Source organism: Balaenoptera physalus (genome assembly GCF_965194825.1).
Source record: "Balaenoptera physalus genome assembly, chromosome: 2".
Classification (NCBI taxonomy): Eukaryota; Metazoa; Chordata; class Mammalia; order Artiodactyla; family Balaenopteridae; genus Balaenoptera; species Balaenoptera physalus.
In genome coordinates, this window is record NC_138883.1 from 119,041,987 (window position 1) to 119,069,108 (window position 27,122).

The 27,122-nt window shown below is 54.1% G+C and overlaps 4 protein-coding genes across 23 annotated transcripts in view; 1 reads left to right on the forward strand and 3 right to left on the reverse strand.

The window, feature by feature from the left end:
• LOC309656333 (taste receptor cell protein 1-like) overlaps positions 1 to 1,820 on the reverse strand; it is a 73,879-nt gene extending 72,059 nt beyond the window's left edge. For 3 of the 4 annotated variants that reach the window (XR_014261294.1, XR_014261295.1, XM_082452645.1), the window contains exons 1-2: positions 1,689 to 1,820; positions 485 to 607 (exon numbers count right to left, since the gene is read on the reverse strand). Coding sequence is in view for 1 of the 4 variants with exons in the window: in XM_082452644.1 (XP_082308770.1) it covers positions 485 to 607; positions 1,364 to 1,436 (196 nt within the window). In the remaining 3 variants the exon portion in view is untranslated. Of the gene's footprint in view, positions 1 to 484; positions 608 to 1,363 lie in introns of all 4 variants that reach the window. The other variant, XM_082452644.1, reaches the window with a different exon arrangement.
• On the forward strand, positions 1,809 to 8,389 carry NEIL1 (nei like DNA glycosylase 1). Of its 8 annotated transcripts, none has more exons than XM_082452648.1 (10): positions 1,809 to 1,895; positions 3,376 to 3,832; positions 5,592 to 5,891; positions 5,988 to 6,051; positions 6,342 to 6,441; positions 6,867 to 6,994; positions 7,321 to 7,348; positions 7,533 to 7,594; positions 7,763 to 7,928; positions 8,111 to 8,389. In XM_082452648.1, exons 2-10 carry the CDS (start codon positions 3,399 to 3,401, stop codon positions 8,179 to 8,181), a joined length of 1,353 nt encoding a protein of 450 aa, XP_082308774.1. In that variant the 5' UTR covers positions 1,809 to 1,895; positions 3,376 to 3,398; the 3' UTR covers positions 8,182 to 8,389. The 8 variants fall into 8 exon arrangements, with proteins under 8 accessions (XP_082308774.1, XP_082308773.1, XP_082308775.1 ...); XM_082452647.1 differs by lacking the exon at positions 1,809 to 1,895 and adding an exon at positions 2,022 to 2,103; XM_082452649.1 differs by lacking the exon at positions 1,809 to 1,895 and adding an exon at positions 2,769 to 2,848.
• Positions 8,390 to 9,077: 688 nt separating this feature from the next.
• Positions 9,078 to 22,474, reverse strand: MAN2C1 (mannosidase alpha class 2C member 1). 4 transcript variants are annotated; one of them, XR_014261292.1, is made up of 26 exons: positions 20,165 to 22,474; positions 19,782 to 19,907; positions 19,219 to 19,342; positions 17,990 to 18,060; positions 16,730 to 16,907; positions 16,232 to 16,421; positions 14,979 to 15,085; positions 14,684 to 14,794; positions 14,216 to 14,308; positions 13,971 to 14,087; positions 13,650 to 13,745; positions 13,408 to 13,553; positions 12,931 to 13,054; positions 12,449 to 12,570; positions 12,258 to 12,343; positions 11,986 to 12,141; positions 11,679 to 11,776; positions 11,403 to 11,497; positions 11,039 to 11,143; positions 10,781 to 10,937; positions 10,546 to 10,689; positions 10,064 to 10,173; positions 9,883 to 9,962; positions 9,602 to 9,710; positions 9,391 to 9,500; positions 9,078 to 9,318 (listed from the first exon to the last, which is right to left on the reverse strand). XR_014261292.1 is itself a non-coding variant. In XM_082452618.1 (26 exons), exons 1-26 carry the CDS (start codon positions 20,263 to 20,265, stop codon positions 9,192 to 9,194), a joined length of 3,123 nt encoding a protein of 1,040 aa, XP_082308744.1. In that variant the 5' UTR covers positions 20,266 to 22,474; the 3' UTR covers positions 9,078 to 9,191. The 4 variants fall into 4 exon arrangements, 3 of the variants coding, with proteins under 3 accessions (XP_082308744.1, XP_082308746.1, XP_082308745.1); XM_082452618.1 differs by having other exon boundaries at positions 9,602 to 9,750; XM_082452620.1 differs by having other exon boundaries at positions 9,602 to 9,750; positions 11,403 to 11,535; positions 11,679 to 11,789.
• A 137-nt stretch (positions 22,475 to 22,611) lies between these two features.
• Positions 22,612 to 27,122, reverse strand: part of SIN3A (SIN3 transcription regulator family member A) — a 66,022-nt gene continuing 61,511 nt past the window's right edge. For 6 of the 7 annotated variants that reach the window (XM_082452608.1, XM_082452611.1, XM_082452606.1 and 3 more), the window contains 2 exons: positions 25,999 to 26,263; positions 22,612 to 23,699 (listed from right to left, as the gene is read on the reverse strand). In XM_082452608.1, the coding sequence (XP_082308734.1) occupies positions 23,469 to 23,699; positions 25,999 to 26,263 (496 nt within the window). In that variant the 3' untranslated portion in view covers positions 22,612 to 23,468. The remainder of the gene's footprint in view (positions 23,700 to 25,998; positions 26,264 to 27,122) is intronic. The other variant, XM_082452609.1, reaches the window with a different exon arrangement.

Genomic DNA, 27,122 nt, shown 5'->3' on the forward strand with positions numbered 1-27,122 from the left:
AATAAATGAGATATGCCTGTGTATGATATTGGCAAAAACTATAGGGGCAGAAAACAGATCAGTGGTTGCCAGCGGGTACGGTGTAAGTGTTGACTAAAAAGGTGCATGGGCAAATTTTGGGGGGGGGGGGTGATAGAAATGTATTATCTCTTGATTGGGGTGATGATTATGAGTGTATGAATTTGTCAAAACTCATACTCTAGGGACTTCCCTGGCGGTCCAGTGGTTAAGACTCCATGCTTCCAATGCAGGGGGGCACGGGTTCAATCCCGGCTGGGGAACTAAGATCCTGCATGCCGTAAGGCACCACCAAAAAAAAAAAAAAAAAACTACCGAAAACAAACAAACCAAAAAACTCACACTCTAAAAAGGATGAATTTTACTGTATGTACATTTTAACTTAATTTAAACAAACAAAAATAGACCAACAAAACAAAGAAATCACCCCATAGATTACTTAGTGGTCACAAGGTGTGAAACATACCTTTACAACACAGAAGTCTGGCTGTCACAGCCTCACCAGTGATCAATTTCAGCCTCACTAAAGTGAGACAACCAGATGTTGGGCGCCTCCTAATGTGATGCAGTTTGGAGTACAGAGCAGCACCTAGGAGACATATGTATTTCCAAGCTTTAGATCTAATTTCTGGTGTGCAGGGAAAACTAGAGATAGAGGAACAAGTTAACAACACCCAAGGAAACATCAGACTAATCCAGAATGTGATGGGGCATCTCAAAGGACAATTGGCTTGGAATCTTCAGAAAGGTCAGTATCATGAAGACCAAAAAAAAAGGAGGTGAGGTGGGTAAGAGGTGGGGAGGGTGGTTCCATCTAGATTAAAGTGACTGAAGAGACATAGAATCCTTATTTGGTCTCTGCCTTGAACAAACTAGCTATCAAAGACATTTTGCGGACAATTAGGGAAATCTGAATGTGGGCTATGTATTAGGTAATATTGAGAAGTTATTAAAAAAAAAAAAAAAAGAAGTTATTGTTGGGACTTCTCTGGTGGTGCAGTGGGTAAGACCCCAAGCTGGAGTCGATCCCTGGTCAGGGAAATAAATCCAGCATGCTGCAACTAGGACCCGGTGCAGCCAAAATCAATAAATAATAAATAAATAAATATTTAAAAAAAAGTTGTTAACTTCACTAGCTCGATAAAGGCATTGTCTCATTTAAAATACTTCTGTCAAAATAAATGAATAAATAGATTAAGGGGAGAGGAAGGAGAAGTAGTATGGATCCTGGCTGTGGGTCAGGCACCAATGCCTGCTACACTTAGGATGAAAGGCCAGCTCCTTACAGAGGCCTCCAGAGGTCGGACCGGACCAGACCTGACCTTGCTTGGGTGTCTGTCCTCACCTCTCAGCACTCCCCCCAGCCACCTTCTTTGAGTGGGCCAATCGCTCGCTTTCCAGCCTCCAAGCCTTTGCATTGGCAGTTCTTTCCGCCTGCCATAACGACTCGTCCCCTCTCTTTTCCGGATGGCTCCTTCTGAGGTTTCAGCCTAAATGTCATTGCAGAGAGACCCTCCTCCACATCGGAAGTAGGTTCTGCTCTCGGCTCCTGCCTTTGGCTGCTTGGCTACACTTCATCACCCGTGGTGATGATGTTTACTTGTTATGTCTGACTAGCGTTGAAACTTAGAGCCACCACCGGGTCCCCAGAGCCTGCATTTATCGCGCACCTGTTCGCGCCCTGCGCACAGCTGCAGGCGCCTCTGCTTCGGGACGGTGCTTCTCTTTCCTGCTGGGAGTGCCGACCTGGTCCCGGACTAGCCGGGTGGCTTCTCACAGCCACAGAGACAGCTGCAACCCGGCACCTCAGACCTGACGCCGGATCCCGCCGTCGCCGGGCAGCGGGAAGCCAGGTTCTTCCGCCACCCCCCAGCCAGGTGACTGCCCCAAAGCCTTTCCCACACCCCAGGCCCCCCAGCTCTGGGACCCCACCCGGAACAGTCTTTGCCACCTACCTGAGGAACTACACTTCCCATCAGGCGCTGGAGCAGCGACCGCAGCTCCCAGTGTGCTCTCAGTATCCGCTCCGCCCCCGGCCTTAACCCCATAGTGGCTGCAGGCTGGCGGGAGCGGCGTGGAGCCCAGGTAGCCTGGGGGTGGCCCCGGGGTCGGGTTGTGTGTGCAGCAGAGCTGAGGAGAGGACGGGATTGGGGGCCTTGGGGAGGCAGGGAGCCAGGGTTAACCGAGGACAGGCAGCGGGGGTGGAGGAGGGGGGTGGGTGGGAGGCGAGCCATAGAGCGTCCGCCCCTCGCGAAATTAAGAACCTGGAAGTTCACCTTTTCCCGCAAAACGAACACTTTCGGGTGCCAGGTCCGGGGCGGCGCTGAGGTTGCGGCGGGGGCGGGGTGAAAGCAAAGAAGTCTGCCCTGGCTAAACGTCCCCCTCTGCCCAACACATACCTTCGCCTTCGATCTGGCGAAGAGGAAAGTGGCAAACTCTCCTCTCTCCGCCAGCGAGAGTGAGGAAGGGGAGTACGCCTCTCTCGGCCCGAGGCGCTGACCGGGGCGCTTCCTATTCCCCCCTGGACCATGGGCTGGAGCTTGGGGAGCCCTTCTGACGCTCCTATCTCCTTCCTCGAAGTCGTGTGTACCTGACTCCAGCGCTGATGTACCTGGAGACACGTGCATTCCCTCTTCCTTGTCCTCGCTATGGTCCTGACCAGTGGGTGGTGGCAGGCCTCCACACTGCCGGCTGAGCCTCTGAGCAACCGTTTTCCCAGCTCTTCTCTTCCAGGCTCATTCCCTCAGTCATTGCGACAACCTGTGCAGGCCTGATTCCAAGCGGTGGGGTGATGAGCAAGCAGAGCTTCCACTCTGGGGTGGGAGTGGAGGTAGAGGCAGAGAAGAGATGATAAAATAATTTCAGGTTCTGGGAGTGCCACGAAGAAAGGAAAACGTGTAGGGGGTCGGGGGGTACGATGCTGCCTTGGATAGGGTGGTCAGGGAGGTCCTCTCTCAGATGTTCCTAGACTGAGGGGGGACAGCAGGGGCGAAGGCATGGGGGAAAGAAGAGCAGTGTGCTTGAAGCAAGTGAGTCAGAGGGAGCGTGGGAGGAAATGAGATGACAGTGTGGGCCAGGGAAGGATCTGGACTTTATTCTAAAATCAGGAAGGGTTCATGGAAGCCCATGGAAAGTGTTAATGAGCAAGGCTGTCACATTTCCCTAGTCTGAGCTTTCTCACCATTTTCGGGGGGCTGGGGGGGAGGGTTGTGGAGCAGGGGCTGTGGCCAAGCCAGCTGATTTCCTGCCAATTATCAGTTGACCATGGCCCCCTCTGACCCTCTGAAAACTGGGAGTGATAATTGCTACCTCACTGGGTGCACACCTGGCCCAACCTGCTGTCATCCTCCCCCACAGGGCCTGGCCACCCCTCCCACAGAATGCCTGAGGGCCCTGAGCTGCATCTGGCCAGCCACTTTGTGAACGAGGCATGCAGGGAGCTGGTGTTTGGCGGGTGTGTGGAGAAGTCCCCTGTCAGCCGCAACCCTGAGGTGCCCTTTGAGAGCAGCGCCTACCACATCGCAGCTTTAGCCCGAGGCAAGGAGCTGCGCCTGACACTGAGCCCCCTGCCTGGGGCCCAGCCCCCACGGGGGCCACTGGCCCTTGTCTTCCGCTTTGGCATGACCGGCTCCTTCCAGCTGGTGCCCAGCGATGCACTGCCACCCCATGCCCATCTGCGCTTTTACACGGCTCCCCCTGGCCCCCGACTTGCTCTCTGCTTCGTGGACATCCGCCGCTTTGGCCACTGGGACCTCGGGGGCAAGTGGCAGCCAGGTCGCGGGCCGTGTGTCTTGCTGGAGTACGAGCAGTTCAGGTAGGGCCAGCACCAGGTGTGATGAATACAGTCCTGGGCTCCAGGCCTGGCCGTTAGTGCCTCGGTGGCCAAGAAGAAGCGAGTTCCAGCCCCCTTTGAGCTTCAGTCCCTTCATCTGTAGACCAAGACAGTGTCCTTTCCTGGGGACAGCTCCCTGAGCTAATGGATGTGGAAACCCAAAACTGACGTGGGGGAAGGTGGGAGCAAGAGGTGGATGAGGACATGGCCAGTTAGTGTGAGAGCTGGGTCTCAGGTCAGCATCCCACTCTGTCTTTTGGCACCCTCCAGAGGCTAAGATGAAACGTGGAGAGGCTTTAACAACCTAAGAAAGAGGCTGAGCAGGAAGGAATTGCTTCAAGGGAGTGGGGAGAGGACTGCCTAATGTGGTTTCTGAATCAGACTGTGGTCTCCCACATTCTGCCTATACCCACTGGTCTGTGTCCCGTGGTCTCTGTGTCTTCTGTCTGAGGGAGGGGTAATGGCCTCACCTGGGATGTGATCCAGGTCATATAAGATGGCACAGTGTCAGCCACTTCCCTTCCTCTAAAGATAAAACATGTATGAGTCTCTGCTTCATGCCAGGCCAGCTCTAAGTGTTGGGGGTTCAGCAGTGATCAAGAGGGATGCGGTCCCTGCTCCCACAGAGCTAGTTCAGGTAGGGCAGGGGGAAAAAGGGGACTAGATTAATTCAAATAGACACATGCCTGAAGAAAAATCCAAGAGGTAGAAAATGACTTTGAGCTGTGGAGGTAGGGGGAGGAGGAGGGTGCATTAGGAAAGGCCACCCCAGGTGACGTGTGAGCTGAGGCCTGCCTGATGAGAAGGAGCCAGCTGTGCATAGCTCTAAATTAAAAGCAATCGGACAATCACAAACACAAAGGCCTGGAGTGGACTTGGCAAATCCTTTCTTGGGGAAGGCACGCCTTCGGCTGCCCCCTGGGGTGGGTCAGGGTGTCTCTGGTGCCACAGAAGGCAGCAGACTCCTGGCCTTCCCAGGTATAACCCCAAGTGCACCCCTAGGGAAGTGTCTGTGTTGTCTTGTATTTCTCCCACTTCACCTTTTCTGGGGAGTCATGCCACAAGTTAACTCTTTGCCAGCCGAAGCTTCTCTCACAAGATGAGCATTTTGGCTTGTTTTGTCCCCCAGCTACGGAGCCTGTGAGGATCTGCCCCCCTCAGGGATCTGAACACCCAGGCCAACCTTCCACTCTTACCTTTACCCCAAAAACTCTGTCTTCTATTTCATTTGCTTCTATTTCATCTGCTTCTATTTCATCCCCTCTTTCATTTGCTTCTCATGCCCATCACTGAGTCAGTCTTGCCATGATCCTTTTCCACAAAGAAACGAGATACATGTACCCTTCATGGTGGTGAAGAGAGACCCATGACCCTTGGAGGTGGGGTGGGAGCTGCTGGGGCACTCACCAGCCAGGGCTTGCCCCCTCACTCCTGCTAAATAAACAGAGCCAGTACCAGCTTCCTGGAAGATCTTCAGCTTCTTGAAAAGACCTGACCCCACCAATATCAAATCTTCATATCTAACCAACTAGAAGTCCTAGACAGGGAGTTCCAGACTGCGGACACATCTGAGGTCCTGTGATCACCTTGTTCTCAAAAATGTCTTGAGTCTGAGGCACTTTGGTGATATACACACCACATACCTAGACTCATGTGTTTTCTTGAACATGCTGCTTTTGACTGGTATTTTTTTACCTTTTGTAATGCATTAAAATCCCACACTGTTGTTCCCATGTAACAGAAAACTGAGGTTCCCGCTGCCAAAACACCGAGGCTGGGAAGAGGGGAACTGGGACTCCCCATTTCCTTCCCTTGCACCCAGGAACGGGTTCCCCCAGCTCCTCTCCCCTAACCCATTGGGAGGCAGGGAGGGGTGGGGTGGGCAGAATGGGTCTCATGTGCCCAGACTGTGTCCCTCCAGGGAGAATGTGTTACGAAACCTAGCAGACAAGGCCTTTGACCGGCCCATTTGTGAGGCCCTCTTGGACCAGAGGTTCTTCAATGGCATTGGCAACTATCTGCGGGCAGAGATCCTATACCGGTCAGCAGGCAGGCCCTGGGCACAAGGGCTGGGGTGGCTGGGTGTGCCCACATTCCCCACTGCTTAGCATGGCGCCCTCTCTCCACCTCACGGCAGGCTGAGGATACCCCCCTTCGAGAAGGCCCGCAAGGTTCTGGAGGCACTGCAGCAGCGCAGGCCGGTGAGGCTGCAGGGAGGGACACACGCACCTATCAGTGCAGGCCGACAAGGGTCTGGGCTGGGTCAGGTGTCTCCAGCTTAACTCAAGCAGGTCCCTTCTCGGCTTCCAGCCTGTTTCCCCATCTCTTCCAGCCTGTTTCCCCATCTCTGCGTGCGTGTGGGAGGTGATGGGGGGCAGATGAACTGTCTGAGTCCTGCCATGCAAGGGGTCTGTTCCCCGAGGGGTCAGCTGCCTTCTGAGTGGCCCTGCCTCATGCTGACATCCAGGTCCTACCCCTGCCTCTTCTCCAGAGCCCGGAGCTGACCCTGAGCCAGAAGATCAGGGCCAAACTGCAGAACCCAGACCTGCTGGAGCTGTGCCACTCAGTGCCCAAGGAAGTGGTCCAGCTGGGTGAGGCCTGGGAGGCAAAGATGGCCAGCTAGGTCTGCTTTGGCATATCGTGTAACCTGGGACAGTTCCTGCCCCTCTCTGGGCCTGGTTCCCTGCCTGGGGAATGGAAGTTTGTCGACCTAGTCGTTCCTAAATGGACTAAGCCTCCTTCCCTGAGCTTCACGTGTCGGGTGTCTATGTCCCCTGAGCTGCCCATGAGGAAGGCAGGGCAAGGATTCTTAACTCCAGGATGGGAAAGCCATGGCCCAGAGTGGGGAAGACACCAGCCTGAGGTCACACAGCTGGAGGAGGGAGAGCCTTGGCCCCCTGACTCAGTCCATCAGCTTGTAAAGCTGAGGTCTGAGCCAGGTCTAACTGGGCTCCCCACCACCGCCCCCCAGCCTAAGTCAGCCCTCTGACCTCCACCTGGCTCCTCTGTCCCACAGGGGGCAAAGGCTATGGGCCGGAGAGCACGGAGGAGGACTTTGCTGCCTTCCAAGCCTGGCTGCGGTGTTATGGCACGCCGGGCATGAGCTCCCTGCGGGACCGGCAGGGCCGCACCATCTGGTTCCAGGTTTGGGCTCTAATGCTCACACAGGCAAACGGAGCCCTAAGGAAGCTGGTGGGATGCAAAGACCTGGGGTCGCACTGTTCCTGAGGATCTAAGCTTTCCCCTAAGCTACGCCCGTCCCCTCCTCTGAGTCCCAGGGTCCCAGCTAGTGAAGCAGCCCAGGGCAGGGTTACCTTGCTGTTGGCTCTGACCTGGGGGGGAGGGGACGGTCAGAGAGGCTTCCTAGGGGAGGGGCTTCACTGATCTGGAAGGACAGGTGTGAGTTCTGCCTCTCCAAGGAAAACTACCCCTGCCAGATTGACTGCTGAATTCTCCTGATTCCATTTTAGGGGGATCCTGGACCCTTGGTGCCCAAAGGTAAGCTATGCCTAATGTAATGAGAGGAAAAAGGACTAGTTGCTTGCAAGGGCTACAGCACCCTTCTCCATCCCAGTCCCCACTCCAACCCTCGGCGGCACTCCAGAGTGGGAGCATGGGAGTCTAGAGAAAGGGGGCCGCGGCCACAAGACCCTCCAACCCCATCAGCAACTGTATCCTGCAGGGGGCAAGTCCCGCAAGAAGAAATCCAAGGGAGCACAGCGGGGTCCTGAGGACCAAGTGGAGGTATGTCTCCCTGATCCTACCCCCTCCCTACACCCTCTCCTGTCCTGGCTGCACCTCCCAGGCCAGGCTCTTGGGCAGCTCCTTCCCTTGACAATGGAGGGCAATGGTGGGTCCTAACCAACCTGTGACCTGCTGAGCTCTTCAGGGACCCGTGTCTTCTCCACCCAGAACCCTCCACCTCCAAACAAGGCCCCTTCAAGGACACGAAGGGCACGGAGAGGCCTTCCTGAGCAGACTGCGGCCCAGCAGCCCGAGGGGACCAGCCTCCAATGGGACCCAGAAGCCCCCCGTGTCCCTGAGAAAGGGAAGAGGAGGAGGCAACCAGCGACCTCAGGTGGGCCTTCCTCAGAATCTTCCTCTAGGGAGGGAAGGGGCACCACCAAAACGGGCTCTCCAGGAGAGGAAGGGACGGCTGTGCGGGTGGGAGGTACACGTCGACAAAGGTGGTAGGGAGGCTGTTGGGGCAGAGTCCTCAGCCTGGGGTCCGAGCTGCCACCTCACCTGTCCTCCCCACAGGCCGCCGCAGACCCCAAAAGATCAAGGCTGACACCCCATCCTTGGAGCCTGAGGAGACCTCAGCCTCTTAGCAGGAGGGTCTCCTTGCTTGCATCCACCCCTTCCTGCTGCCCTGGATCTGGGCCTGTGCGGCTTCCTGGAAGTTGCAGGGGACTGGCTGCCCCTGGCCCTGTGGCCATTCCCTATACAACTATGATGTTTTTAATTGTACCCATTGTCCCCATTTTTTAAGCCCACGTGAAAAATGCTGTAATTTTTAGTAAACTGATAAACCTTGAACTTCTTGGGCTGGCTGCAGGTCTGGGAAAGCCTAATGTGGAGGGCCTGGTGCCCAGCCCTGGGGACAGGAGGGCCACTGCCTCAGCATGGCAGACTGAGCCCCATCCCAGGCCTCAAGGCCCTGGCTCTCAGGACAGTCTGCCTCTGCAGGGACAGCCCTTCAGAGGTGGTGCAGAGACCCACCCCGTCCCCCAGGGCAGCCCAGGCTCTACAGCTCCTCCAGTCCAGGATTCCTCATGTGGCTGCTCCCCTAGCCTAGTCCAGACTAGTCAATGCTCCCCTCCTAGTGGGGGCCAGCCAGAACCCACCTACCAGGCGGCCTCCCCAGCCCCAGGCCCTCTGCCTGTGGACACGGGGGAAGAACTGCTTCTTTTTTTTTTTTTTTCCGGCCGCACCACATGGCATGCAGGATCTTAGTTTCCCGACCCGTGTCCCCTGCATTGGAAGCTCGGAGTCTTAACCACTGGACCGCCAGGGAAGTCCCAGAAGAGCTTCTTATATCGTGGTCTTACAGTCAGCTTATGGTCACCGATATCCCCCGTCTCTGTCATGGGGCCTGCAATCCAGACCCGGTGCGCACAGATAACCTTAGATCTTGCCCCTGTCCCCAGATGCCTGGGGTAAAAACTTACCCCCTCAATGCCTGAGTTTGGGCCCTGAGGGGACTGAGCAGGGGCTACCAGCAGGGTTCCTAAGCCAAGCATTTATTGTTCAAGAGGTAACTGATCCTTGCTTCAGGCTTGGGAGGCAGAAATGAGGAGCCCCCAAAGCCTTCCACAAACAAAACCCCACGCTCAGGGACTCAGCTCGGTGCGGGCTGCAGCACGAGCAACAGGGACTGCACTTGGAAGGGAGAAAAGGTGAGCTTCAGGCGGCTGTCCCGAAGGGGCAGGGGGCCAGCAGGGTCACGGCGCTCCAGGAGGTCACAGCTGGAGAACAGGACGGACCATGAGCGCCCCGCAAGGGCAGGACTCCCACTCCCACCCCGCGCCCCCACTCACAGGACGGCCTCCTGAACGGGCAGCGACGTGTGCAGCCAGCAGTCTACGTGGCTGCCGTGGGCCTCGTACAGCCTCAGGACCAGCTTGCGGCCCTGGAGGCTGGTCTCCGCCTACGGAGGGAGGTGGGTGGTGGGTGGTGGGCGGGGCCGAGGGCGGGCCCAGCTCGGGACCCCAGCCCGCTCTCCGCACCCCGCACCCCACCGGCCCTTGCCTGCTTGACGGTCTCCAACACGACTGCGGGCGAGGACACTGAAAAGGCGCTCCAGGCGGCGGCGGGTGCCGGGCCCGGGGCGGGCAGCGCCAGCAGGGGGAAGTTGAGGCTGTAGGCAGCGGGGATAACGCCAGCGTCCTGGAAGGACCCTGGGCCCAGACCGGAAAGGGACGCGTGGTGTTAAATGAGGGTAGGGGCGTGGGACTGCTGGAGTGCTCCCCACTTAGTTGGGGCAACTGAGGCTGAGAGGGGCAGAGAGGTATCGGGGCCGCAGCACTCACCCTCATGCGGCATCAGCGCGTAGGTGAACTCGTGGCGCCCCATGTCAACCGTGGAGTCAGGGGACTTGGGCGCCCGCAAGCTGGGGTGGGGAGGGTGGGTAAGGGCCAGGCTGGAGCCGCTGAAGTTCTGTCCTGGGAAGACCGCGCTCCCATACCAGTCCCCGGGAGGCACCCCACTCACAGGGAGAGGCTGAGGACGCTGCCTCGTACTGACGCGCCATACTTGCAGTCATTGAGCAGAGCCAGCCCAAAGCCGTGCTCTGACAGATCCATCCAGCGGTGGGCCCACACCTGGCGGGTAGATCGGAGACCCATTTGGCGGCCCCGCCTCCTCCTCGTGCTCCCGAGCTCCTGTCAGTAGACTGAGGGACTCTCTGGGACCACACGATTGAATGCCAGCTCTCACTACAGGAGGCCCTGGGCACACCACACACCTGTCTAAGCCCCAGCTCCTCATCTGGGAAAAGGGGATAAGAGTACTTACCCTACCTAATGGGCATGAATATCAGACTAAACAGAAAGCATTTAGCACCACGCCTGGCATACACATCAGGAACAAGCAAATACTGATCATCATCTCCTCCTCACCCCATACCACACAGCTAGTCTCTCCCCAGCCAGGGAGGATCCAAACCCTCCACCACACCCCACCGCACGTCAGACCTCAAATCGGGCCCAGTCCCAAGAGGTGTTGTAGTGGGTGGGCCGCTGCAGATGTCCGAACTGGACCTCAAAGGTGGCCTGGGGGCTCCGCACACGGGCAGGGAACTCCACCTTCAGGAACTTGTGGGCCTCGTGCCAGTGCACCTGTGGGGGGTGGAGGCAGGGGTGCAAGGGGAGGGACCCCTCCTCACCAGCCACACCCAGGGAAGATACCCACCACCCTGCCCCCTGCTACCTCGGTGTGGAAGCGGACATAGGGGCAGCCGACGTCCAGCACAACCTCTTGGCTGAGCCGACTGTTGGGGCTGATCTGCAGCAGAAACCAGGCGCTGCCCCGCATGCCACCCTCAGTGCCCACGGCCAAGGTCCCTGCCTGGCCCAGCACTGGCTTCCTGTGGAACAGGGGAGGGAGGCGCTGAGCCAGGACAGCCTGGCGGAGGGGGCCCAATACTCTCGTATCCCACGCCGCCCCCGAGTCCTGCCCACCCCGCACCGTGTTTCTAGGTGGTAGTCCATGACGTCCCACGCGTCCCAGTACAGGGGGACATCATCAAACAGCACAAACTGGTTCCCCACAGCACCCTCAGCAATGGCCTCCCTGGAAGGACACGGAGACTGGCGCTTTACAACTGTATGACCGTGGTCTCTCCAGCTGTTTGAGGTGGGTGGCGTGGGAGGTAGGGTGAGTAGGCCCAGAGGACAGGAGACTCCTAACCCAGCCGGCCCCGTTCCGTGTGTGGGTCCCAGTCCTGAGCCACCTGTGGGCTACTGTGGTCAGCTGTGGCCAGATGACAGAGGGAATGAGAGGTCTGGGGTCCCCTGCCAGGCACTGGGAGAGGGCAGCGAGGGGTTAGCACCTGCCAGAGGCCACCAGCACCAGAGACGTCAGGCGGCCAGTTGGGTCCAGCCTCACCCGGATGATGCCGTTGTCCAGAGTCACAGAACCGTCAGTCTTGGTGGGAGGGGGCCTTGAGACTAAGTCTGCAGAGGCTTCCCGCCACCAATAGCCCGCCCAACCCCAGCCCCAGCCCTGCCTTGCCACCTGCTCCAGGTTGGGGAGCTCAGAACCCCCACGTTGTCAGCGACAGCCCAGGACAGCCAGCTCCTGCCCACCGCGATGTGCCAGCACTCACCTCCTGCACTACAAACACAGGCTGCTGGGGCAGCAGGGGCTGCAGTGAGGTGGGGGTGGGAGCAGGAGCGTAGCCCATGCCGGGCACCGTCACCAGAGCTGGGGATGAGGCCTGGGCATCAGCGCAGCCTCCCTCACCTTCCAGGAACCATACTCGGGGAGGGGTGGGGGGGTGGAGGGGGTGAGTATTACTAGTACTCTCTAGCCTGGGGCAACCCGGGGCAGAGATCCCCAGGGGAATGTCCCCAACTCTCGATTTGGCCTTGATCCCTCCTGCTACAGTAGCCACCCTTCTCCCCAGCTCATACCTAGGCAGTGGGCCCCACCAGGCCTGGGCAGGGCCAACACTTCAGTGCGCTTCCAGGGCAGTGTGTTGACAATGAGGAGGCCCTCAGGACCTGGCTCCCCAGCACAAAGGGCTGCGGCTGCAGCGCTGAGCAGTGTGTTGCCACGGGAACGGATGTCTGGGGAGAGACTGGCTGGTCATGGGTGGGCAGTGGGTCTGGGTGACCCCTGAATGGCCCACAGGAGACACTCTGCCCTGGGTGCTGGAGAGCAGCGGAAATGTTGTCAGCCTCACCTTCGTAGTGGCACATGGCTTCCTCTGCCACCAGCTGGATGCAGCTTGCAGTCACCACATCGTGGAACTGGTTCAGGAGCAGGAGCCTGCCGGGGCCAAGGGCAGGGCTGCGGAAGGCTGGGAGGGAGGGGCAGCCACAGAGGTGTCTGGGGTGAGGTTAGTGGGTGGCAGGGGGCAGAAGACAGGCTGACCTCCAGAGGTCCTGCAGCTGGGCGGCCGGGTAGAGGAACTGGGCACTGCGGGCCAGGGCCAGGCTGCTGAGCAGCTCCACGTCGTGAAGGATCCGCTCACACTCCCGGTTCCCCTTCTTGATCTGAGCCCAGGGTAGGGAGAATTGGTCTAGAGTCTGTTCAAGCATCCCAGGACACCTTCCAAAGCCTTCCCTTGCTCAGAACCCCTGGTGGCTCCCCAGGGCCTCTTGTGAGTTACCTGCCCCAGATGCCTCCCTCCTCTCCCCTCAGCCCAAGCCCTTCCTCCCTCAGGGATGCTCAGTCCTGCCTCCTCCAGGCTGCTGACCACCCGGCTCTTGCACTTCTCTCCTCTCAGCTCCTCCGTGGAACACAAGCCTCTTCCCCCAGGTCTGGGCTGGGCTCTGTCCCGTGCTTCCTCCTCTGACCCTCTGGGCCTCTCAAGGGCACGCCCTCCCCATTTGGCTCAGCAACCAGCTCCTGACCTGGGCATGGGTGGTGTAGGTGCCATTATGTAGCTCCAGGAAGAGCTCTCCGACCCACGTGCACAGCTGCCCCGAGTGGCCCTCCAGCGCCGAGAAGAGTCGCTCCGGAGAAGAGAGCTGCACCCTGAGGGAGACTGCAAGCCTGGGTCTCCCAGCCTGGCCGTGTGATTCACCCTTCTTCCATGCAAGGGTGACAAGAGATCCAGTCCCGACAGAAAGGAGCCACCACCAGAAAGCTCCCTGTCCACACAAAGCCAGTTCTGGACACTCCAGGAGAGTTTTCTCTCTAGTAGGTTTAAGCCCCATCCCACCTTTAGGTTTCCCCCCACCCTACCACCAGGGTAGAAGTTGGGAGGAGTCCATGGTCCGGGATTGGAGGGGGACAAGGTTTAGGGGAGGTGTCGGGCCCAATGTTTGAGCAGAAGGAAGGACTAAGGGCAAGGGCGGAGGGTAGGGCTGAGTGAGCCCAGGCCTGACCTGGGCAGCCCATCTGTATTGCACAGCCGCTTCAAGCGGTCCACCATGGTCTGGGTGGGGCCACCACCCCCATCCCCAAAGCCAAAGAGGAAGGCACTGTGGTTGGTACGCCCCTTGTCCCGGTTTTTGGCCACAGTCTTCAGCACCTGCACAGGCGGGCTCAGGGTCAGCTTAGGACAGGACACCCAGCCCTCTCCAGCCTGCCTCCCATCCCCGACCTTGGCCACTAGGTGCCCTCTCACCTCCTCCACACTGCCCTGCATCCCATATGAGTCACCAGGCGGGAAGTGGGCCAGCACCCGGGAGCCATCCAGCCCCTCCCAGAAAAAGGTATGGTGCTGCAGGCAGGGAAACAGGTAGAAGAGAGAGGGCAGAGTCAGGGCTGAGGCAGAGCCGGGCCTCCTAGACCTGCCCCTCCTGTTGTGTGACCCTGGGGGAGGCATGCCTTCTCTGGGTCGGGGTTGGGTGGTTTGTCCAGGGCCCCTCAATCAGCCTGGACGGAGATGTATCGGCCTGGTGGGACCCAGGCCCACTCTGAGCCTGGTTCCTTGGGGCCTGCTCACCGGGAAGGAGTTCACCAAGTTCCAGCTCAGTTTTTGGGTGAGGAAGCGCCTGATGCCACAGCTGCGCATGATCTGTGGGAGCTGCGCTGAGTAGCCGAATGTGTCTGGCAGCCAGAACTGCAGGGAAAGGGCCTCTGGGCACAGGAACCGGGGCTCTCGGCAGCGCGGCCACAGCCTCAGCCCCTCATCACTCAAGGGCAAGCTGCAGCCCCACGCGCCTGCAGGCGCAGCCGCTCCCAGCCTACCTCGGAGCACATCTTCCCAAACTCCTGCAGGAAGAAGCTCTGTCCCTGCAGGAACTGCCTCACCATGGCCTCTCCACTGGGAAGGTTCCCATCCTGGCAGTGAGGGAACAGGGAGGCAGCCGGGGTCAGCACCAGGTGGAATGGGCAGGAGCTCAGGCCAACCACCCCGACAGGAGCAGCCAGGGCTCTGACACTGGGTTATAGCCAGTGCCCAGGGAGTGTCCATCTCCTCACTTCAGGCCCACCTGTCTGCCAGAGGGGAGGTTTCTGGGGCCAGGTCATGCAGACAGTCTGTCACTGTGCTTGAGACCCTCCTCCCCCTTGGAGTGCCAGGCCCTGGAATTCCAGGGACTGATAAGTGCTGCCGCGGAAGGGGCATGAAGGGCCTGCAGAGAGTCACCAGCAAAGCCGAGGAGAGAAGCCCATGATGGTATGGCCTGAGGCTGAGGGGCTGCAGACTGCACTTACCATCTCCACCCAGGTGCCCCCCACGGGCACAAATTGCCCACGGCAGGCGAACTCCTGGAGCCGGGCATGCAGGCCAGGGTAGTGGCTCTTCACCCATGCAAGCTGCTGCGCCTGTGGGGCAGATGAGGCGGGAGCTGGGCCAGGGGCGACAAGAACCCCACCCAGGGCTGAGCACCTGGGGCCCAGTGGGTGGCTGAGGGTGAGAAGCCCTGCCCCTCAGGCCCCAGAAGCCCTCGGAACCTCACATTAGCGCCCATTGGGCTCCAGGTACCACCCGCACAGCTGTCCCTCTGACCTGGGAGCAGACAAAGATGAACTCAGGATTCCGCTCCATGAGCTGAACGACTGTCACCCAGCTCCGGGCACATTTCCGCACGGTCTCCTTGAAGGGCCAGAGCCAGGCTAGACGGGGAGGAGGGTGGAGGATAGGAGAGCAGCAAGGTCCCCAGCTCCTCACAGATCTCCAGCCACACCCCTGCCCCCCAGCACCCAACCAGGCCCAGCCTGGGCCTCCAGAGGGTCATCCTAGCCTTCCGTCCATCCCAGGCCCTTTCCCTGCAAAGTCCTGTGGCACCTCTCCTGAGCTGTCACTTTACATCACTCTTGCAAGGTAGGAGTAGAGACTGGGGAAAGGAGGTTGGCTGGGGCTCTCGGATCAATTTTACATCAGGAAATGGAGGCCCCAGTCCCTGGAATAGCCTTACTCTGAGGTTTAGACACCCCCGAGAGGATCCTATAAGAGGTAGCAGGGGTTGGCCCTTCCCCTGCACGCACATTGAAGGACAGCCTGGAACAGAGGGCACAGCTTCCTGAGATGGACCTGCCTGGGCCAGCCGTCCTGCGTGAGGCACTACAGCCTCTTGCAACCTCTAGGCCTCAGTTCCTTCTTTACCAGCCCAGAACTCTACATCCCATGCTTTGACACAGCAGAGAAAGCCCTTGTTCTGTGGTTCAGAAACTTTAGCTGCATCAGAATCAATACCTTAGGGAGTTTTTAAAAAATGTAATTTCCCATAAGCCTCACAGACACTGCAGACATACCAGGTTCAAAACTGACCTCCTGATCCTCCCCGGGAAACCTGGGCTTGAGTCCCCATCTCAACTACTTCCACATCACTCCTATCTGAGGACTTGGGCACTTGTCAAATTCTTACTCATCCTCACTCTGTTCAAAGGTCATCTCCTCCGAGAAACCTTTCTTGAATCCCCCAGACCCAGCTGGGTTAAATGCCTTTTCTGGGCTCCCCAGCCCCCCATCCTTCCCTCCATCATGGCAGCAACTGTGTCTGCCTATTTTGTGATCATCAGTCTCTATAATCCTACCCCCACAATATCTAGCATGGGGCCACACGGGGCATCAGATTTTGTTAAAAGAGTAAATGAAGCCACATCTAGCAGAGCCTACAGGCCATTCCCCTTTCCCCAGGGAAAACTGAGGTCCAAGAGGGGCAAGAACTTAATGTGGATCACACAGTGCTTCCAGGGCACAGCCAGGTCTTCGAGGCCACTCCTGCCTCCCCGAACCAGCCCAGCCAGCTGCTGCCCTACCTGTATCAATGTGGCAGTGCCCCAGGGCATGGATGGTATGCTGGCTTTCACCCCCACGTTGGCCAAAGAACTTGGAGGCCAGGGCCTGGGCCACTGGGAAGGTCTCCGGCTGGGCGGGGTCACATACGTTCACCATCTGGTTGGCTGTGTACAGGGCCTGGTAGCTGCGCTGGTTGTCCTCCCCGAGGCCCTGCAGCAGGGTTCTGTCCCTTAATCCCCATCTCAAGCAAGCAGAGTCTCCAAAATTACACCCCAGCTGATCTCCCACGGGTTCTCAGCAGAGTTGCTCCCTACCTCCAACCCTGTGCTCCTGCTGGTCCCCCGCTCAGCACTGTCTCCTTCCTCCCCTTTACATAGGGAAATCCTCTCAACACTCAGGCAGGCATGAAACACCCTCCCTATTCTGGATTCCCAGAGCCCCAACTATCTGACCCAAGAAACAGCCTGCCTGGAACAGGGCTCTAGAGGGTGACCAGGTGGCACGGGGGTGTCGAGTACCTTGGCCATACCCAGCAGCAGCTCCAGATCCACCAGGAGCTTGTGGACATCCCGGTGGAACACGGCCAGCTCAGCCCGGCTCACCTGGAACATCTTCTCTGGGTCAGGGGCTGCGATCATGTGTCCCTTCCCGGCCCCCAGGAGCCCATTGCAGGCTACTTCCACATAGAGGGTCAGGCTACAAATGTGGGGAGGCAGCCTCAGGCCAAGGAACTGGCAGAGGACTCTGGGGCTTGGGGAGGGAGGATCAAAGAGGCATCCAGCAGACCCCTCCCCATTCACCCCCAGGATCTACCACCCAGAGGAGCTCACAGTTATGTCAGGTGCGTGTGAGAGAGGGTCATGGTAGAAACAACAGACTACACCAAATTCTGCTGATGAGTGTTCTGCCTTGGTTGGGGAGAATAAGTAGCCAGGTTTGGAACCATGTGAATTATGCTGTTGTTTAGACTTTCATTTCCAAAGCTGTCTTTACAAAGCACTGCCTTGGTCTCAGAACCCTCTTTGCACATTAAAAACATGTTTGGATCTCCCAGGTCCGGTCTTTCAGAACAAAGATCCATCAGCCAACATGGGCAGGCCACTGTTTGGAGAGCATGGTGGGCTGGGGTGCTGTTCTACTCAGTCTTCAGAGAGCAAACATGACTTCCTTCGGGAAGCCTTCCATGACTCTCCTCTTATCCCTCTCCTTAGTCTAGAACAGATTTCTTATGTTGAAAGGTTTTTCTTTCAAAGCCCTCATCAGTTTTGCAATTATATAAGTATATGTGAGTCCCCCTTGCTGTCAAGAATCACATCATTCACCCTCACAGTCCCAGTGCCTGGAAACATCAGATACACAATGTTCAATAAATATAATACCTAAGAAGAGTTTTTGATGGTGTCATAAAATGCACGTTATAATATGGATTTTTAAAAAATCAGGTTAAAATATCAAAGAAATACAACCTCAACTAGTAAAAACTACATTTGAAAGAATTCCTGAGAAGAATGTTGAGATGTTAATAATGGGCGTCACTAAGTGGTGGGATAATGGGAGTTATTTACTTCTTTGTGCTTTTCTGTATTTAACCCAAGAACGAAAACACTATCTTTATAGTCAGAAAAATCCTGCTTTTCAAAAATAAACTATGAGAGTTGAAGATGGTTGTACTGAAAGTGGGTGTGTTTCTCAGATCGTTCTGGGCCTCAGCTCCTGCTTGCCCACTGGTGCTCCCTCCCCTACAGCACTGGTCAGCCACAGCACAGGGACTCACTCACCTCTGGGGGTCTTCTTCCCCCAGCTTGTCAGTCAGGACATAGCTGGTCTTCTCCCCCTCTTTGGTCAAACCCTGGTGGGGAGTGCAGTGAAAGAGACAGGACCTGAGGCTTGTGAACAGCTCAGATGAAGTGTAAGCTGAGGGAGGCCAGGCCCCTCTACCGGGTCCCTAGCACTGGCTCCTCTCTCCCAGACAAGGATTGACAAATCAGGGACCTCTGGTAGCAGGTGCCCCAACCCCCATGGCAGTCAGTGCCATGACCACCAAATGGCACCTATTTGCCAGCAGAAAAGCCACTGGTCTTGTGGAGTCTTGGGGAGGTATCAGGTCCTTGGTGGCTTCTGGTGGCCTCTGTACCCCTGAATAAGCATCTCAAGGGAAACTCTATGAAGTCAGGGACAGGTTTACCTCATTCTCCACTATATCCCCAGTGCTTAGCACAGGGACCTGCCAGAGAGGGCACTCAGGAGACATCCGCTGAGCCAGTGAAGGGAGGGAGGGAAGGAGGGAGGGGTCTGCCATCTTTCTGTACAGGAAGAACAACAGTCCTGACCTGAGACTGAGGGTTAGTCAAACTGAAATGGAAGCTGTGTGAACCTGAGCAAGTGTGTAACCTCTATATATCTCAGTTTCTTAGTCTGTAAATGGCCATAAAGACCTACCACATAGGATTATAAAGGTTAAACCTGTTAAGGTTGGATGCATAAACAAGGTACTTAATAGTGGCTATATCTGGGGAACTGGGGGTGAGGTAGCAGGGAGATATCCATTATTTCAGGTCAAGAGGACTTTTTAAACTTTATACTATCCAGAACTGTTTCAAAGTCCCCCTCCCCGACTGCCATAAGCATATATTACATATAATAAAAACCAGTTTATTTAAAACTAAAAATAAAAAGTGATATAGTCTGCAAAGTCACTAGTCTGGCACCTAGTAAAGGGTTAATAAATGGATCTGCTGTATATATTATTGTATTTGATTAATATCTATTTTCATCCCAGAATGGGAGGGTGACCAGTCAGTGGCAGGGTTGGTTTAGTATTAATTATGTTGAGACCCTCAGCGATCCTTTCAAACATGAGAAGGAACAATTACACAGGGGCCCAAGCAACAACTTGTCCAGTCCTGAAATCCTGATACCACCCTGCAGGCTTAGCCACTCAGCTGTGGCTTCTCCAGAGACCAGGGCTGAAATGTGGCCATACCTGACCTAGGGCAGGGCTCCTCACCTGGACAGGTTCCCCATCACGCCACACCAGGCCTTCTCCATCACTTTCCCAGCGAAGGTGAACTTCCTGACCCACCCATGCCTCTGGGATGGTCAGCTCCACCCGGAACCAACAGGTCCACCATCTGCAACAGAACCACTAAGATGGGCCTAGGGATCGAAGCCCTTTCCTTTCGACATACTTCCTTGGACTAAGGGTCAGCAGGGGCTTGAGACTTTCACCAAGTATCTGCAGCATCACAAGGTATTCAGCTTTGATCCACAAGAAAGGAGCAACGGGGTGTACAGCAAGGTGAGGGAAAGAGGCAGAGAATCAGGGGTCTGTGATTTGTCCTAGAGTGTCCTGCCTAAGGGATGTCCAGGGACTGGGAGAAGGGGGGAAATGAAAATTCTCCCATGAAGTCTTGAGGGATCAGGGATCTGCTCCCAGCAGAGGGTGCTGCTCTGCCCCCAAGTGACTGTCTAGGGCAGAGGGCCGACAATGGAGGTGTGGCCCTTAGGGGAGGCGAGTAAGCCGGGAGCGGGGCCCTGTTGGCCACGCCCTCCCTCTAGAGCGTTACCCACGTGGGTCCGAAGCTGTCGCCGACCTGCGCGGGGCGGAAATCCTGCTGGACTGCCTCCTGGTAGGGAAGCCTTTCGGGTGTCAAGAAGCTGGAGAGCTCGGCCACTGGGCAGCTGTCTCCGAAGAGCCTGGGCGGGAGGGGCAGGTGGGCACGCGCCCGTGGGCCAACCGGCGGGTGGGGACTCGCATTCCCTCGATCCACCGCCGGGAGGGCTGCCTCACAGCTCAGTCTCCGCCCACCCCCTCCTCCTGGACCCCAGCCCTTCCCGCGGCGGGCACTTTGTCCCTCGGCCCAGGTGGCCGAAGCTTGGGTTTCCCCCCCCGGAAGGGAAGGCTAGAGACGCGTGGATGCGGCCGGCCGGCGCCATGGGCGAGGGGGCCACACCTGCCGCGGAGATTACAGTCGGTAAAGTAGAGCGGCGACACGAATTTCTCCACCCGCTCCAGCGTAGTGCGCCAGTGCTTCAGCGCCGGCGCCGCCGCCATCGCCGCGCGCTCTCTCCTCTCCCCGGAAGGCCCCAAACGCTGCCGGCGCGGTCCACGGCCTGGAACCAAAGGTTCCGGCGTCCGAAGGGCGCCTTCCAGGCCCGGGCAGCTTTTCTTGGAACACCGGCGGCTCTGTGAAGTCTCGCTGCTCTGAACTTTGAGCAGGGAGCTGAAAGCTAAAAGCCGCGCTTCCGATGCTCTCTTCTTATCTCGTCCGAGCTGGTGGCCACTTAGGGCAAATCCCTAAATAAAATAGGAAGTTTGACGCTTTGATTCTGCAAAAGGCCTGGGACAGAGACAAGCCGTTAGGCACGACGGGTGGGAGCCTGGGTTGCTGCCAACGCAGGTCACCTATTCTCAGAAGCTGCAAGCGGGAACCTCCTTGCCCTCTGGTCCCAGCCCGCCCTCTGGCTGTCTCGAAAACTCGTGTCTGCTTAACGTGGCAAGAGCCGGGGCGCCAGGACCGGTGCTTTCAAGCCAATCGGCAGACATGTGTTAAATAGAGAGGGCTTTGCACCCCAGTAACCTCAGCTTCCTCTACTACATGTTTTGTTTTATGTATATGGGTAAGTGCTGCCCATCGCCAGAAACTCCGAAGATTTTGATTTGAGATTGCAGATCACATACATAGAATTCACGATCCTAACAGAATAATGTATTTCCCTACACGGGACTGAAGAGTTCAGAGAAGCCATAATGCCAGAAACACCTCCAATTTCATCCTCACGTTACTCTGCTAATCTGTTGGCAGCTTGTTCCCCCCTCCTGGGAATGCTATGAAGTCCTTGTCTATAAAATCATTACGAAGAAAAGTATATACACAACATGAGCCCTGATATTTTAATGGAAATACAGACCAAGTTTACAACATTTCAAATGCAAATCATAGGGAAAGGTGATTAAGTACAGAATACCAAATGTGATTTAAAATATAACTTCCTGCTATAAGACAGGCTGAGTTGAGCTTGGAGCTCAGATGGCAGGAGGGATATAAATGCTGTTTGTGAAACCCTGGCTGTCGGTGAAGCTCCCCCTTCTTTTGGTTGCACTGGTAGGATGGGGTTTTCTCCTCTATTGGCCCTGAAACCCTATCCTGACCTGCAAGCAGCTGCTCTGGGCATAACCCTATGCAGAGACAGCAATAGCTGGGGCTGCCCCTGGTCAGGTCCCATCAGTACCCCGCCCACCCGCCCACCCCCGGCCGTAATTCCAAGTCAACATGGTCTTAAGCAAGCAGAGGTGAGTTATTGCTGGGAAAACCTGAAGATCTTCCCCCCCAGTATCACTCCATCTCCCAAGTCAGGCATTGCCCCAGCTTCACCAGAGAATCTCCTCCCACAAGGCTCTTTTGCCACCCTACACTTTTGGGCTCTGAGTCTCCTGTAGTTGTCCCATCCCTTCACTGCCCCCCACCACACCCAGCAAAAAACTCTAAAATCGGAAAAGTCTAACATGTGTTATGAAAGTCCAGAGCCAAAAAATTTGTGGTTTTGTGGTGGTGATGTTGGGAATTTTTAATTAAAAAGCAAAAACCGCACAAATCACTGCTGGTTACTTTACAGCTATGACTAGGGTAATGGTTGCTGGAGAAAAATTCACCAGAGTACTGGGAGGGCCTCAGTTGGTCTTTGTTCACAAAGTCCAGGCTGACCACATATAAAAATCCTAATCACTCATGTTTAAATATCTGCCAGTTTAAATTTATGTAGTTTAAAAAAATATATATGTATATATTCCATTTGCAGTTGCTAATGAAATGTATCGAATCTCCCTCCCAGCCCCATTTATACCACACACTCTGTACACACTTCTTTCAAACACTGGTTTGGTATTTAAGCTGTTCACTCCCATTTCCAATAAGGATAAGAAAAAATACAGAGAAGTACAAACTACATAGCTGCACAACTTACCCAAATATAAAATATTTCCAAACAGCTGAAATAAGGGGGGAAAATACGTTCTAAAAGAATGAATAATTCTATTTAAAAAATTTAAGATATTTTGATTTGGAACACATACAACTGACTGCTAACTATTTAAAGCCAAATCCTGTTTGTACCGTAGATAAGGAACTGAAGCCCAAATCCCTGCTTCACAGTAGTTCTCTGGTGAGGACAAGGGACTTGGGTTGAGAGTTTATTCCTTAAGTAAGAACCAAGCTTTATTTATTTACAAAAAAAAAAAAAAAAAAGTTGGGGCAAGGGGGAAGACAAGTTTTACACAAAAGTACTACAACGGTAACTCCCTTTGGTAAAAAGTGTAATAAATGTCTTGTACATCTGTTCATAGGTACTAAATCTGAAGCCACATAGAACTATGGTACACAAGAAGCTAGAGCAGTTATGCTAGCACATCAAAGCATATTTCTTTTAATAAAAAATTGACAGTATGTACATTATTTACAAAAAAAAAAAGAAAAACCAAGTTAAAACTGTGTGTGTGTGTGTGTGTGTGTGTGTGAGAGTAAAGCTGGTGGATGGCACTAGGGTAGACTAGTAAAGAAGCAGGTACAAAACAGTTCCACGGGAGCTAAAAAGGACGACTGATTTGAACTTGTTGAGGTTGAGAACCAGAGGAGAGAATAACGGGTGGGCAGCAAGGGATTCGTCAGGAATCAAATCCACAAGATGATCAATCCCAAAGCCAAACTGCAGGTCCCAGAGAAAATCTAATGGGTGATCTAGATGTGCTCAAGTGACCAGGAAAAAAAAATCCAATCCAGTTTTTTTTCCTTTTGGGGGGAAGAGGAAAGGAGCAGTGACCATCAGAGTTACAATCCATCTAAGCACTGAGTCCTTCCCCAGTCTGTCAGTCAATGCTCGCCCATTCCAATCAAGGTGTGAACAGCATCCGGTTCCCTCATTGAAGGTCAGGCCCCAGGAGGCTCCAGTCTTAGCTCTGCTGGTGTGTGCAAGCAAACTGCATGTCCCTGTGCTTGCATGGATTTCTTCCCCTCCAGGGCAGGGTAATGCCCAAAACCCCTGGGAAAAGTTCCAGCTCCGGCTTTGTAAGGTATCCACGTTCCTTATATGTAGCCCACTTGGTGCCAGGTTGCACCAGCCACACACAGATCAGGTGGCCATGTCCCAGAGAGGCCCAGTGAGGCTTGAAAGGCATCTTCCTTGTTTCTTCGGTGTGTGCGAGTACACGTGCCCCCCCCCAACACACACACACCCCTCAAGTTATCTGCTCTGGCTCTGCAGTTATGGGGCTTTGAACACGGTGCCATATTTGACACGGTACTTGTTAATGCTCACAAAGTGCAGGGTCTCTGTGTCACAGGTGGTGGTGCAGGGCACCAGGCCCTCCAGCCCCTCGCCCATGAGCCACTTGCTGGTCTCCGCTGCCATTTCACGGGGCACATGCTCCTTGGTCCATTTATCTACCCAGGCCTGGAACCTCTGATGTAGCCGCTTGCTTACCCGCTCATGGGACTGCAAAATAGAATGAAGAAAAAAAACCCCATGAACTAGGACTAAAAACCCTTCAAATACAAAGCCCAATTTTCTCCTAAAGTGCCAGAGGAAAGATGTGGGCTTATCAGTGCTGATACCACTGATAAGTTCAAAAAAAAAAAAAAAAATTAGGAGTCTGTTTAAAGAAAAGAATTGAAAGAGATTAAGAACCTAGAACACATAAGGAGTTGGAATTCATAAAGTTCCCAAAGAAATACCAACACAGGGTCTGGGCAGATTGTAGCCTCCTGCATCATTATCACGTAGTGGGGCGGGGCGGGGCAGGGGGTGGGGAGAGAATGACTTGATCAATCTGCAGTTTTAAACCAGCAACCCGGCTGATTCGTACCCGGAGTGAGACACTGAGTTGAGGCCATTAGTCACTTCTGTCAGCATGGCAATCCACTTCTAAGTAAAACAAGGTAAAGGGCTTAAAGCCCGCTCTCCCTTCCCGCTATTACCCCACCCTGCCCAGCAGAGAGCTGGGCATAGCAGATCTTCAGTGGAGGTTTTTGTTCCTACCTATACATCCGGTAAATATTTATTAGTGCCCACAAGCAAGGCAGAGAAGGGGATACAAAGATAAATTAGGTGTTGCCCAGCTCCCCAAATCATTTGAATCAGAAACATGCAGGCATACAACACAGAGCACCATGAGAGAAGTACATTAAAAATCGCCCACCCTATGGTTCCCACTTGAATGTTCTGTAGTCTTTTCATCTGCCTTCCAAACCTGGTAACTCCTTCCTATTAACAGATGTACCCCTAAACTTCCCATTGACTCAAGCAAAATGAGCAAAGAAACAAAACCAGAAAACAAAAACCACCAGGCATCATCCTTAATGTTCCCCTTTCTCTTAACCTCCCTACATCCAAACATTACCACATTCAGACAGTTATATGTCCAATCTTTTTTTTTTTTTTGGCTGCACTACGCAGCATATGGGATCCTAGTTCCCCGACCAGGGATCGAACACAAGCCTCTTGCATTGGAAGCGTGGAATCTTAACCCCTGGACCACCAGGGAAGTCCCTCCAATCTAATTATAATTCCTCTACAACCCTGGTAGTCTGGGTAGCCATCACATCTCATATGAATGAAAGCAGTCTTTCGAGTGGTCTCTGCCCTTCCAACTTGGGGCCCTCAACTCACTCTCATCAGTCTAGGTCTTTGTCAACGATGTCTCAATGTACCTCAAACAAAATCCAAACCGTGGCCTATGAGACTAAGTAATGTAGCCTCTGCCCACCCTTCCAACTTCATGCATCCCACTTTCCCTATGGCGCAAGCCACATTGATGTTATTAGTTTCTTGAAAATGCCAAGTCCTTTCCTCCCTCCCAGCCTTGTGCTTGTTTGTTTCCTTTGCCTAAAAAGTACCAACCCCCAACTCTGCACCAGGTTGGATCCTTGTCATTGTTCAGGCCTCAAGCATCACCTCCTTAGAGAGGTCTTCCCCAACAAAAGCAGGGCCCTGCCTGCCAGTTACCCTTGATCACTTCACCTAGTTTCCTTGGCAGTGCACATCATCACACTACCTTATCTGCTCTACCTCATGGTTGTAGTCCCAGGGCCTGGCACAATACCTTGGTCCATAACTGCACTAGGACTTTCACAATTCAGGTAGCATGTGAAAACAGGCAGGATTCATACAAGCAATACTACCTGAAATGTAAATGCTAGGAGTAGCTTCACTGGAAGGTGCCACCAGCTGTTATTAACTGAATTGTGTCCCCACAAATTCATATGTTGAAATCCTAGCTTCCACCCCCCAGAATGTGACGTTATTTGGAAATAACGTTGTTGCAGATGTAATTAGCTAAGGTGAGCTCATACTGTCTGTTGTAGGGTGGACCCATAATCCAACATGGCTGGCATTCTTTAAAGGGGGAAATTTGGACACAGACACGCATTTAGGGAGAATGCCATGTAAAAATGAAGGCAGAAATATGCAAGCCAAGCAATGCCAATGATTGCCAGCAAACCACCAGAGGCTAGGAAAGGCAAGGAATAGTTTTTCCCTCACAGCCCTCAGAAGGTTCAAAGCAACTCTGCCAACACTTCAACCTTGGACTTCCAGCCTCTATAACTGTAGGACAATAAATTTCTGTTGTTTAAGCCATGCAGTCTATGGGACTTTGTTACGGCATCCTTACTCAACAATTCTCAAATCCAAGAGATTTTCACAAAGGGAGAGAAACAACCAGAAGCCTCTGGGGCAGGCCTGGTCCTGGCTGAGGAGGGAGAAGTGTGGAGAAATTCCAGTTACTGGTTCTCACCTGATGAGCTCGGAGCAAGGCGGTCCTCCGATACATGTAGTCCTCTGACTTGATCACATACACCATCTTATAGGAATTCAGCTTGAATCTACACTCCAGCTTATCCAGGCTATCCGCATTCTCCATGGTCTTCTTGCTGTTCCCTTCCTTCCCTTCCTTTTCCTGCTGTTCTCGACCACGCTGACACTTCCGGATCCGCCGCAGATTCCTACAAAGCAGCAAAGCCCTGCAGGATGAGAGCTCCTCCAGGTGCAGGTTCCCATGGCTGCCCCAAAAGCTTTCCTTATTATTTGCCTTCACAGCACTTATCACAATTTTAATTACATACATTTTTTTAAATGTCCAATGGTTTTATTGTTTAAAAAAATTTTTTTTCAACGGCAGAGATACAAAGAATAAAAAGTAGAAATTGCCAACTATCCCCTACCCCAAATCTGGAAATCCCACTTGCCTTGGCAGAGGTAGCCACTGTTAGCAGTTTTCATTTAAAATCTTCTAGGTCTCTCTCAATTTTTCACTTAATGTCATGAAGACTTTTTCATTTCACTACGCATAGATTTGTGTCATTCTCTTTAACTGCTACAGAGGAATGTGTCTTAACTGAACAATTCCTTAACAGGAATTAATCAAGTTCTTCATCTGAACCACAGAGCACAGAAAATTACTTAAATGTCTATTTTTTTCAATTCTCCCACAGATGGTACATAACTAGTGCTATTCTACACATCTAGGAAAGAAGGTAATTCACATCAGTGGATGCCTTGGCAGGCTTAATTCCCTCCAACACAAGCAGAGAAAGGTTGTCAGCTAGACAATTCTACTGTTTCCTACACTTTGCTATTAAAAACATTGCTTCAGTGAATATCTTTGTGTATATACATTTCCGTAGGACAGCAGTTCTTTGGTCCAAGGACTACTGGGGGCACCCAGGATGCTTTTTAGGAAGTTGTAAGATCAAAACTACTATCATAATAATACTAAAACATTATTTGTCTTTCTTTCTTTCTTAAAAAAAAACCAAAACAGTATTAACATTAGCATTGGCAGTGCAAAAATAATAGTGACTACTAAAAAAAAAAAACAAATTGGTGATGGCACCAAGCTGTCCTTAGATATCTTTGTAC

What these genes read in the sequence shown, in the direction of transcription:
- NEIL1 (XM_082452648.1), top strand. Translation starts at nt 3,399, where the DNA reads ATGCCTGAGGGCCCTGAGCTGCATCTGGCCAGCCACTTTGTGAACGAG. An exon ending in CACTGCAGCAGCGCAGGCCG is followed by an intron (nt 6,052 to 6,341) that starts GTGAGGCTGCAG and finishes CCTCTTCTCCAG; the next exon opens with AGCCCGGAGCTGACCCTGAG. An exon ending in CAAGGAAGTGGTCCAGCTGG is followed by an intron (nt 6,442 to 6,866) that starts GTGAGGCCTGGG and finishes TCTGTCCCACAG; the next exon opens with GGGGCAAAGGCTATGGGCCG.
- MAN2C1 (XM_082452620.1), bottom strand. Translation starts at nt 20,265, where the DNA reads ATGGCGGCGGCGCCGGCGCTGAAGCACTGGCGCACTACGCTGGAGCGG. An exon ending in CTGTGTTTGTAGTGCAGGAG is followed by an intron (nt 11,536 to 11,678) that starts GTGAGTGCTGGC and finishes GGTGGCGGGAAG; the next exon opens with CCTCTGCAGACTTAGTCTCA. An exon ending in CGCGCTGATGCCGCATGAGG is followed by an intron (nt 9,751 to 9,882) that starts GTGAGTGCTGCG and finishes GTCTGGGCCCAG; the next exon opens with GGTCCTTCCAGGACGCTGGC.